This window comes from Anomaloglossus baeobatrachus, chromosome 11 (genome assembly GCF_048569485.1).
Source record: "Anomaloglossus baeobatrachus isolate aAnoBae1 chromosome 11, aAnoBae1.hap1, whole genome shotgun sequence".
Classification (NCBI taxonomy): domain Eukaryota; kingdom Metazoa; phylum Chordata; class Amphibia; order Anura; family Aromobatidae; genus Anomaloglossus; species Anomaloglossus baeobatrachus.
In genome coordinates, this window is record NC_134363.1 from 184584536 (window position 1) to 184596957 (window position 12422).

Here is a 12422-nt window from a genome sequence, read left to right on the forward strand (position 1 = left end):
TTCATGATGCACGACACAGCCGACCCGGAAGCAGCTGCTGCGGGGGTCAGCGCCGGCCGGATGCTGCACCGCGGGAGCGATCAGCACCATGGAGAGCGGGAGCGGGTGCAGGTGAGTTAATCTCTAAGTGCAATCACGGGCCACGGAGAACGGAGCCCGGATTGCACTTAGACAACCCACGTGTGCCGTGATTCACGGCACACGGAGGGACATGTGCGTGTTTTACACGCCAGTGAAAAACGTCAGTGTTTTTCACTTACATGTGAAGCGGGCCTAAAAGTGAGAATATTGTTGCTACAGCAACATTTTGGGTGAAGTAGCTGTGGATTCAAAATGCTTAATATACTCCTGAATAAAATCCTTGATGGGTGCAGATTCCAAAATGGGGTCACTTGTGGGGGTTTTCTGACGTATAGGTACCTAAGGGGCTTGGTGCGCGAAGTTTATTTCAACTTTTCCAAAATTCAAATGGTGCTCCTTCCATTCCAAGCCCTCCCATTTATCCAAACAGAATGTGGAGAAGGAAATGACATCACAGGTTTTTTTTTCCAAAGGTCTGTGTTCAACCAACTTTATTATCACTGACAAGTCTTAAAAAACGCACCTAAAAAAACGCATGAAAAACGCATGAAAAACGCATGAAAAACGCATGAAAAACGCATGCGTTTTCGATGCGTTGTTTCTCAAAAAGCATTGTTTACAATTCTCCCCTCTGCCAGAGGGTGCGTTTTTTTCCGCGCGGAAAAAAAAGCAACGTGTGCACATACCCTTAAAGGAACTTTTCCCTGTGAAGTGCGTCTCCTGCAGAAACACCACCCCCGCCTTTGATTTTCGCATCTCTTGGAGGACCAGCCTCCTCTTTACATCAGAATTCAGCCCCTTAACATTAAGGCTCATTAACCTAGCCATCCCAAAATCTCAGCATACTCTAATGTAAAGGCTAGTGCCCGGTACCTCGACTTGGTGTGTGTAAAAACTGCACTCCATGAACCCCTCTGCATTTGGTGAGACGCATACCTGTAAGTAGAAGATTGTGGCCGACGCCTCTCCACTCCGTGCAGTGAGGCTAAACGGGAACCCCCATCTATAAAGAACCTTATGAGCCTGCAAGGATGACAGTAGAGGGTGGAGAGCCCTCCGTTGTAATGTTATCCACGATAGGTCTTGAAAAAGCTGGATCTTGGTGCCCTGGTACATCACTTGTTTTGGCGGTCGGGCTTTGAGCATTATTTCCTCTTTAAGTTGAAAGTCAATGATGTGACATATAATGTCTCTTGGGTTCCCCTTTAGATTTTTGGGGCAGAGAGCTCTATGCGCTCTGTCCATGGGTATTGGGTTGTCTGGGGGCCGTTGGAGGAGCGAATTAAATATGGTTTGCAAGATTGTGGTGACGTCTTCCTTTGATTGGACCTCAGGCATGCCCCTGACCCGGATGTTATGTCGCCTGCCTCTGTTATCCAGATCTTCAACATGGCGCTGTAACTCTCTTATGACGTCAGCCTGGGAGGAGGTTTGGGATTGGAGGTGGCGGATGGTTGTTCTAGCCTCACCATGTTCATTCTCCAGTTGGTTTATTCGTTTGGAGATGGAAAGAACGTCTTTTCGGACTGCTGCTATTTCAGATTTGCAGGCGTCCTTGACTTCTGAGATGAGTGTTTGGAAATCTGTCTTGGTGGGGACTTGTTTGATAAATTCCCACCATTCTGGTGGGGGGCACCCCGGTTGTGTGGTCATTGAACTGGCCTTCATACTGTCTGGGGGCCTTTTTTTGTTGCTTTCCAGAGTAGGTGGGCCAGGGGGTGGCTCAGGGTCTCCCCTCCATCGAGCCGCGGGGCCCGGGTTCCGGGGCCCTATGTCCCTGGGTGGTTTATGGGCTCTTTGAGGTCTGGGTGTAAGGGCCTCACTTAGTAATGTTGGAGGTCCCGATGGGGAGAGCATGTCATTTGTTGTTATATTTACTGTATCCCCTGGGAGCCGGGGGGTTCCAGCAGGCTGCAGGCCTGACCTATCATGCCCCAAGTTTTCCCCCAGAGTCTCCCCGTCGCTCCTTTCCTCATCTCTTGTTTCCTCAGGGCCATCACTCCTCAGCTCCATGTCCTCATATGCCCATTCTGCCTGCTCCAACCCCCTCTGCACGCTATCTGTGTGGGCAGCCGGGCTCCAGCCACCGCCACGCTCCAACAGTTCTATGGGGGGGAGGGGCGGCATGATCACCTCCATCTCCTCTGCATCACCGGCGCTCGCGTCAGGGGGGAACACATACTTCTCACCTGGGCCGGCATTCCGGAGATCCGCAGCGTCACTTGCCTGGCGATGCTCCGGCTCGTGCAGCTGTGCTGGTGAGTTGCTGCACGCCGCCTCCGCCACCTCCGCCGCCATCTTGCCCACGAGGGAAGGCCCGCTCCCGCCGGGATCCACCGGCTCCCGATCTCTTCCTTCTCCTCCGTCCGCGGCTCGGGTGGGTAATCCCCGCTCCGTCCCTCCTGCACAATCCTCCATCGCGGCTGTCCCGGGGTGATTGCTTTGTGGCGCTCCTGCTGCCTGTGGCGTCTCTTGTTCCCGCTCCCCTGGCGTCTCCTTTGTAAGGTAGGAGTCCAGGGTGAGCAGTGCTGGGATCACCGGATCCTTAGTAGCTTTTGGGGGTCTCTTCTCCCCCATTCCTGCTTATGCAAAGCTTATGTTAAGGGCTTTTAGGTATCCCGGGCGGAGGAGCTCAGCCCTTACACGTCCTGCTCCATGGAGTCCCAGACACGCCCCCCGATTCTGCCACCTTTACTGCAGCTGTAATGTGAGCTAGTTCTACAGTAGTTATACAGCAGGATGTCAGCAGCTGCTCCCCCTAGTGTTTAAGAGTGGAAAATATCAAACTTTTAGTTTGTGTTTTTTTTATATATTTTTCTCAATTAATAACAATGATTTAAACATAACATTAAAACTTGAATACGTTATATTTTTTCAGTTAGGCTGCTTTCACACTACGTGTTTTTAGCGTGTGTCATGAACGTTTTTTTAACGCAAAAGCGGATCCTGTTTTTGCAAAGAAAAACACATGCAAATGCATGTGTTATTTTGCAGGATCCTGTCACTTTAAGTTTATGGGTAGGCATTGGAGTCGTGATTGGGTGTGAGGGGAACTGAACGTGAAAGACTGGGAGCCGACATCTGACAGCTGTGGAGGCTCATAACCAAGGTAAACATCGGGTAACTTGCTTGGATACCCGATATTTACATTGGTTACGAGCGTCTGCAGCTGCTAGGAGCAGGGCTGCCTGCTCCCTGCACACGTAACCAAGATAAACATCGGGTAACTAAGACCGCGGATACCCGATGTTTACCTTGGTTACGAGCGTCCTCCGCTCTCAGGCGGGGGAGAGTGGTGAGAGGAGGGGGAGGGAGGGAAGTGGGGAGGCAGGGGAAGGGAGGGAGGGAGGTAGGTGGAGAGAGGGACTGATCACGCCAGGCTGGTTTCTGGGCATGCTCAGTAGAGCAAGCAGGATCCTGTCTATCAGCATGCCAGTGTTCACATGCGTTTGTGTGCTTTTTAGTCAGGATCCAGCGGTTTGCAGTATTTGGACGCAGCTCAAAAATGCTACAAGTAGTGTTTTTGAAAAAAGTTAAAAAGCTGCAAGTCGCTGGATCCTCACTATAACGCACGCAAACGCATGTTGACGTGAGTCCATTGCAAATGCATTGGAATGAAAACGCATTTGCACTGGATCCGTTTTTGCGTTAAAAAAACGTAGTGTGAAAGCAGCCTTATTGGAAAAAAAATTTTTTTTGGCGACCCCTTCCCTTTGCAGGGTGCTGTCCACGACTTGTATAATGACGACCCATTTAGATGTGTGCTTGACTCCGGCCAGATGTACAGTGTAGAGAGCGAAGAATGCAAGGTCTGTGCAACACTTTGTGGCCATTATCAGGTATTGCAGCTTGGCTCATATAGAAGTAAATGGGAGCTGAGCTGCAGTATCTGAGAATGGCCACTACATAGAGAGTGGCGCTGTGTTGTTCAAGCTCCGTGCACTGTTTACATCCGGCTGCAGAGGGATCTGCAAACAGCTGATCGGACTCTATGGTGCCGGGTAACGGACTCTTACTAATCCGATATGGATGACCTGCCCTAAGTATGGGTCAGCGATGTATATGTTCTGGATGATCCCTGTAACGTATAACATCCTGCAGCCACTAAGGGGAGTTTAGAAATTCACTGTATCATGTTATATTTTCAGGTTCAATATGTAACCAGCATGCAGTGAACTGCCCCAGTTTGTGGATGCAGGTAGGTAGGATTTTATGTCTTACGTCTGACTGTGCATGGGAACTGGACCTTTGTATTAGAGACACTATTACGATATCTGTGGAGCGACAAGTTACAAGGTGGACATTCGTTTTAAAGAGAACGTGTCACCAGAAAAGTCTCTATTGTTGAAATTTGTTTTTATGCTGTACATATTTTTTTTAAGAATTTTGGTATCCATGTCAGTATTTGTATTTATATTTAAAAAAACAAACATTAAATCTTGCAGTTGTCCCTTCATAACAGGCTGATGATTCCTGGTCTGTATTGCCCAGTTCTTAGCAGGCATCTCATTATCAGCACAGACAGGATTCCAATGATATCACCTACATATAGATAATACAGGATACTACATTCACTGTAGGTGATGTCACAGCTCACCTCCTCTTCTCTGGTTATCCACTACATGGACAACTTAATGACTTCTTAATTACTACATTCCCAGCAGAGATAAAAAATGTCAGATACTCCCCTCCCGCACAGGTACACAGCACTATTCTCAGGCTTGTGTGAAACTGTTGAATGCTGCAGCCAATCAGCAGTCGCCCGCGGCGATCTATAAGATTTAGAGAAAATCTGAGACAGTCGTCATCATATTGTGGGCACCGGAGGAGAGAAGAGCTCGGCTGAGCACTTGCACCATTGTTTTATAGATCAGTGAAATCAGACCCCTACCAGCAAACACGTCTGACATATTACTGTATGTATCATGTCAAAAGCTTCTCCGAAAATGAAGTTGCTCCTGAAACTTTCAGCCCCGCACCCATCAAATGTTTACTCTATTAGCACGATGCCGCCTGTCGTTTCTGACAGCCTGTATTCTGCCTCAGACGGCCTGTATTCTGCCTCAGACGGCCTGTATTCTGCCTCAGACGGCCTGTATTCTGCCTCAGACAGCCTGTATTCTGCCTCAGATGGCCTGTATTCTGCCTCAGACGGCCTGTATTCTGCCTCAGACGGCCTGTATTCTGCCTCAGACGGCCTGTATTCTGCCTCAGACGGCCTGTATTCTGCCTCAGACGGCCTGTATTCTGCCTCAGACGGCCTGTATTCTGCCTCAGACGGCCTGTATTCTGCCTCAGACGGCCTGTATTCTGCCTCAGACGGCCTGTATTCTGCCTCAGACGGCCTGTATTCTGCCTCAGACGGCCTGTATTCTGCCTCAGACAGCCTGTATTCTGCCTCAGACAGCAGACACCAGATCATACTCTGCTGGTAACGGGAAGAGAAGTTAGAGAAGCAATATAGATAATAAATGAATGAGGATCATTATTCGGATGTGGCTTCACTGAAGATAGGACAGGAGCGGAGGCCACGGAGCTTGACCCCGTCAGTGCACCCGTCTCCATATTACCCTCACTCCAGTGCTTTGTGTATTTAGCAAAAAAAAAAATGCTGCTGACAAAAGCTTCAGGCTGCGCTGACTGCTCAGCTCCTCGCTGTGCTCTCTGCCGGAAACATGCCCTCTAGTGGTGAATGTAAGGAAGCCAAGCTCATAATCTAACCCAGTTTATTGCTGTATTTGTCCTAAGAGGCCAAATCAGTGAAGGAGATGTCCTCAGCAAATTATCAGGTCACTGCTTGTGCTATGGCCGGGGACGGGAAGCTAAAAATGTATCAAGATTTGTAAGTTATAGATTTACTATAAAAATAGGGACCCAATCCTGTTTTTGGAACTACATATACACGCACGTGTTCCACACAAGCCACAAACTATCATCTTTTCATTGTGCACACCTACACCCCTTCCATGGACCCTCGCACAGACTGTCCCACCTGATCCACGTCTCTCTCCAATGGTTGTTTACTGCTAGGCCGAGTGCACAGCATGGAGGCGGCTGATGTGGTTACAGCAAAGGTAGGATGGAAATGCTGCCCTGCTCCCTGTGCGTAAGTGACTTCTTCCTCCAGAATGAATCCATGCTTCTGAATGCAAAGCGGGCAGCTGAGGGCCGCAGCCCCTCACCTGTGCCTGACTCACCCCCACAACGTGGCACGTCCCTCGTTTTCTTACATTTTTTTTATGCCTGTGCACTTCTAAGGCAACACTGCATGAAAGTAATGGAATCACGGCTAAAGAGTGTCTGATCAGAAGTGTGGAAATATTGGTGCAACCATCTGCTGGTCATTAAATTCTGCACACTGGTCCTAAACTGGCCATAGAGGTAAAGCTTCCCCCCGAAATTCAGTAAATTGAATCGTGTATGAAGGATTAGACCTTCCAGTGTGACCAGCTTCCCCCAGTCACAACTAATTGCATTTACCTCGGATATAATAATTATCAATAATCAATGCAATATGTTTAGATTGGCAACAAACATCTATACGTCTATGGCCGTTGTTAGGCCCTGTGTGGCCAGAGATAATGACTCCTTAATATGACATTTTGATAAACTCTAATAGGTTGGTGTAAGTTGCTGTTGTGCTCAGTTTATAATATTCTGCATGATTAGATGGTGAAAATAGAAAACTAAATATCCATCCACCTCATTGGGGTCAGGGCATCGGCATCCAGGATTCTAGGAGAAATGCAGCAGCGTCTTCATGGGATTCAATCAGATGGAGACTGACGCTGCTAAATGAAATGGAACTAAAATAACATGTAAAGTCAGTAGCATTTTATTAATTTGGTCTGGGGCGTTTTATTTTTTCACAATAGTAAAATCCATATCAGAAAAATTGTGATTTTGCTGGGAATGAATATTCAGTCTCTCGTTGATAGTTTAATGTGTTAGGTTACGCACATCTCTGTACTAAAAGAGGTTACCCAATGGGGAAAAAGGTATCTATTGTAGAAATAGGCTTTCAAAGGTGCCGTGCTCTATAGATCCAGTCCCAGGTTTTGGCAGCTTCGCTCCCAGCTTGGGTTCTACACCGGATTAGCCACGCTCATCTTTTTATTATTGGTTAAGAAAAAAAGCACAAGTGCAACATAGATCATGATACAGATGACACAGTACGGGGGAAAACAGATTAAGGCTATGCGCGGACTTTGCCGCAGGTTTGTCCGCAGGTTTCCCGCAGCTGCTCCCCGGAATATGCAGTTATCTTGCTGCTGCGGGATTCGAACATTTTTGTTGAGGTAAACCTGCGGGCCAAGTGTAGAAATACCTGCGGAATTCCCGCCCTGTATCTCCATAGTGGAAAGGCGGGACATCCGCAGATATTTCCGCATGAATAATTGACATGCAGTTACGTGCGGCTGCGGGAAATCCGCAGCATATTCCACAGCCGCACATACCGCAGCATTGATACAGCACTCCCCAAATCCCATAGGATAACATGGGGAGTGTCTGTACTTGTGTTAACCTGCGGATTTATCTGGAAAATCAAGATAAATCCGCAGGTTTTGCCCCTACATCGCGCTGCTCACAAATTACATAGCAAAAATCTGCTGACAGATATACTTTAATCTATTGTGAGAAGTCACAAAAACTATTAATGCATATATCTCCCTTAATACCTCTTCATGGCGGCCGCACGTGTCCCCGGTGCTGCTGTGAGGAGCTTTAAGCCGTCAGCGTGTGGTAGGCAGAAGACTTTCAAAATAAACCTTTCCGTTTACTGCGTGTGCATCTCCTGGGACAGATCAGGGCCCGGGTTTAGGATGGGAATAAGCTCAGCCTCACTCACACAATACTAACGGGCTGAAAAGCTTTTTTTGTGTGTGTAATGCGATTGACATCTTCCTGGAAGAAGTAGTACATCCTTCTGCTAATAAAATAATGTAAGCACGCAGAAGACGCAAGGTCGTGTTCACACAGTGCAGTTTTCAATCTTTTTTTTTTTAAATCAGGTTCATTTTTATTTAACATCAAAATTATACAACACATAAAATAATTCCCTCCATAGAAATATCACAGAAAGGGAAAAAACCTTTAGTCAATAAGAAAAACCACACAAATAACATAATAAACAATGCACCCGCAGTCCACGTCTCATTTCAATATGGGTCTCAAAGTGCATATTATTTCCCAATATATTCTCCATAGTATAGCTTACCCAGCATCATTATGACATTATATATATATATACACATATACATACACGCACGCACGCACGCACGCACACACATATACATGCACACACATATACATGCACACACATATACATGCACACACATATACATGCACACACATTCCAGCAGTACGCATATCACCCTATTTGAGGAAATTTGTTAACCGGTCAGAAGGAGAAGGACCTGGTCGCTCGCACTGTCCTGCAGTAACGCCGAGGAGGGAAGGCCTGGGGTATCCAACCATGCCCCCCAGATCTTATAGAACTTTTTCAATGCATTTCTTTTAAGGTATACTCCTCTCTCCAGTCGAAGTATAGCGTTTACTCTTTCCCTAAAATCCCCGATGACCGGAGGCGCTGGGTCCAACCAGTGGTAGGCCAACAGTTTCCTAGCCTGGTACAAGAGACGTGTAATACCGACCATTACCGGCGAACTCAAGTCCACCCCCCCCTCCAGTAGACCCAGGATACATATAATAGGTCTTGGCTGTAGACGGATATTGAAAACTTGTCTAACCAAATCTAGTACTGCCCTCCAGTAATCTTCAATGTTCCCACAGGACCACATCATATGCATCAGATTAGCACCCTCCTGCCCGCACCTAGGACACAGATCATCCATCCTAACTCCCATCTTATGCAATAGACTAGGTGTCCTATATACTCTATGTAACAGGAATAGCTGTGACAGTCGTTGGCCTTCAGATACGGCAAGGCTTGGAGTCTGAGACAGGACCTCACCCCACTGTTCCTCTGTCATAGGGCCTAGGTCCCTCTCCCACTTCTCTCTAGCCTGCAAAGGGAATTTGTCGAGGTGTCTAGATAACATCACTGTATACAACCTAGAAATAATACCATAGGAGCGATCAGATGTCAACAATTCAGTAAGAGTGTGATTCCGCTCTATCCTAATGTCCATACGACGTGTCTGTGTCTCATAGGCATGACGGAGCTGCAGGTATTGGTAAAAGGAACTGTGCGGTATCCCAAACTCAGCTTGAAGCTGGTCAAATCTTTTAAGTATATTATTCTGAAGAATCTGAGACACCTGATGCACCCCCCTGCTCACCCACATTCTCCAACCCGGGAGTCTCTGCAGCTCCGCCAGTCCACGATTATGCCATAAGGGCCAGTACTCAGTCATTCCTGATATTCCCAGCAACTGCTTCCCTCTATCCCACACCTTGTACATCAATGATAATGTTGGATATAATGTTCCTCCTCTGGGTGAGTATCCTGCATCCAAAAAAGCCACTGGGTGTCCCCATTCTGCAAGGCCCCTCACCAATTTGCCCCCAGCGTCATATGCCTCATCCTTTCCCCACCCCCTGAAGTGCTGCATCTGTGCCGCAACATAATAAACCCACGGGTTGGGGACTGCCAGACCCCCATCCTCCTTCCCTCTCTGCAGGGTCTCAAGGCGGATTCTAGCCTGCTGCTTTTGCCACAAGAGTTCCCGAAACAAAGTGTTGATTTTACGGAAAAATTTCCAGTGGATCCATATTGGGGCGTTGTGGAGAAGATACAGAAGTTTGGGCATCAGTACCATTTTTAGTAGATTAGCACGGCCAATAAGGGACAGTGGGAGTCGACACCAGGCATCTATCTTGTTCCTAAACTGAGCCAACACTGGTTCCAGATTTTGAGTAGTAATCACGCGGTCGGGCACTAACCACAATCCCCAGGTATTTAAATTTATCCACCGTCGGAATTGGCAGCCCCAGAGTACTAAAATTAGATGGGAGTGGATCTATAGGGAGCAGGGCCGATTTCTTCCAGTTTATTAGGAGTCCCGAGCGCCTACCAAATTCTATAATAATATTTATTGCTGGGCCCACCGATGTCCCCACCTCCCTGAGATACAGCAACAAATCGTCCGCATAGAGGGAAACCTTATGCTCCAGACCGCCTATCTCAAACCCCTTTACGCCAGCGGATGCACGAAGCATAGCCGCCAATGGTTCAATTGCCGCTGCAAATAGTAATGGAGAGAGAGGACAGCCCTGTCTCGTGCCCCTGGCCAAATTAAAAGACGAGGAGGTACAACGATTAACTCGAATCCTGGCCCGCGGAGAGGCATATAACAATTTGACCCAGCCAATAAATCTGGAGCCAAGACCCAATTTCTCCAAAACTACCCATAGGAAATTCCATTCAATACTGTCAAAGGCTTTGGCTGCATCTAATGACAGGACTGCTCTCTCCTTGTTTCTCCCCTCAGAACTTAGCTGTATCCCCAGGAATAAACGTCGCAAATTAATGGAAGTAGATTTATTGGGGATGAATCCAGTCTGATCCTCGTGGATCACTGACGTGATCACCCGGGACAACCTGTTAGCTAGAATTTTAGCGATTAATTTAATATCTAATGTAAGCAGCGAGATTGGGCGATAGGAGTCAGGCGCGGTCGGATCTTTCCCGGGTTTTAAAATCAGAACAATAATAGCCTCCCTCATGGATGCAGGGAGGGATCCCTTCTCCTCAGCATCTCTGAACACATCCAAGAGTCTTGGCAGCAGCAGATGGGTATATAATTTGTAGAATTCACCCGGGAGTCCGTCCGCACCTGGGGCCTTTTCATTTTGGATTTGACCGAGCGCCTCCTCCAGCTCCTCCAGGTCTATATCTCTATTCAGGGATTCTCTCTCACTATCTGACAGACTGGGGAGAGTGATCTCCTCCACAAAGTCCCGCAGTTCCTCATCCCCATAATGCGATTTAGAGGAGTATAATTGGGTGTAATACTGTTGCATGACCTCCACAATCCTCCCGCTGTCCCTCACCTCCTCTCCAGTGTCAAGTTTCAATTTGGTGATATAGGTCAATCCCTCCTGCGCCCTAGCAATTGTAGCCAAGAGATGTCCCACACTCTCCCCCTCCGTAAAGTACCGCTGCTTAAGGAAAAAGCGTTTGTTAGTGGCCAAGGAAGTCATATGGTCTCTCAGAGCTCTCTGTGCCCTCTCTAAGTTCCGCTTGGCATCATCTGTAGGGTTAGATATAAGAAGTCGTTCTGCATCACCTAAAGTGTCCGTCAGATACTTAGTGCGCTCTCTTGTTTTCGCCTTTCGGGTGCAAATTTCCCTAATATATGTCCCACGAACATACGCCTTCATTGCGTCCCACACTATATGTTTAGATGCCGTACCGTCATTTGTCACAAAATATTCCCGTATAGTGTCAGTCAGAGTGCCCCCTATCAGTTGTATCCAAAAAGGGTTGAGCCGCCAAGGTATCCCCGCCAGCCGGTCCGGGTCCCCAAGCCTTAGACGGACCTGTAGTGGGGAGTGGTCAGACACCCCCCTGGCCAGGTACGTGACTGAAGCTACACAAGGCAGCAGCTGAGCATTTCCAATGGCCAGGTCAATCCGGGACAGTGAATGATGAGAACTAGAATAGCATGAATACTGCCGGACCTGCGGGTTTCTAATACGCCAAATATCTACATATCCCACCTCCTCCATCAGTCTGGCAAGGGATGTAGCTGCCGCCCCCACTGAGATATTCCCTGTATGTAACTTATCCCAATACGGGTGCAAGTAATTATTATAGTCTCCTACTAATAGGGTGGGGACCTCAGGGAGGGAAGCAACAAAATTGAGAATACGTTTCAATGGTTCCCCTGTGTATGGCGGCGGAATATAAATTGCAACTAGAACACAGCGCACATTATGAAGGACACAGTAAAGACATACAAATCTACTCTCCTGATCCACAGAAGCTTTAAGACACTCAAACGGCACTGTCCTGTGTATCAGGACACTCACCCCCCTGGAATGTGTGGTATATACAGAGTGATACTCATGGGCTATCCATTTTTTGTGGAGCAAGTGGAGCCGCTCCTTCACCAAGTGCGTTTCTGATAAGAATATTATGTCTGGCTTAAGCTGCTGTAGAAACAGAAAAACTGCACATCTTTTAGTGGCTTCACCCAATCCTCGCACATTCCAGGCCACTATAGTAACCTCCTTCGCCATAAGGGTGAGTACACATATGTAACAGCAGGGGGCAGCAAGCGGGGACCTCCGGACCCATCTGCAGCAGTTCCCATAGATGAGCATAGACCAAACAGGTGCATAAAACGAAAAGGTCAAACAACATAAAAACATAC

General features: G+C 47.6%; 1 protein-coding gene across 7 annotated transcripts in view; it reads left to right on the forward strand.

The window, feature by feature from the left end:
* Window positions 1–12422, forward strand: part of GRAMD1B (GRAM domain containing 1B) — a 260555-nt gene that overhangs the window by 83388 nt on the left and 164745 nt on the right. The window contains exons 2-3 of one of the 7 annotated variants that reach the window (XM_075327717.1): window positions 4230–4279; window positions 6112–6155. The exons of 4 other annotated variants lie outside the window; for them this stretch is intronic. In XM_075327717.1, the coding sequence (XP_075183832.1) occupies window positions 4274–4279; window positions 6112–6155 (50 nt within the window). In that variant the 5' untranslated portion in view covers window positions 4230–4273. 2 more of the 7 variants (XM_075327724.1, XM_075327716.1) reach the window with 2 other exon arrangements.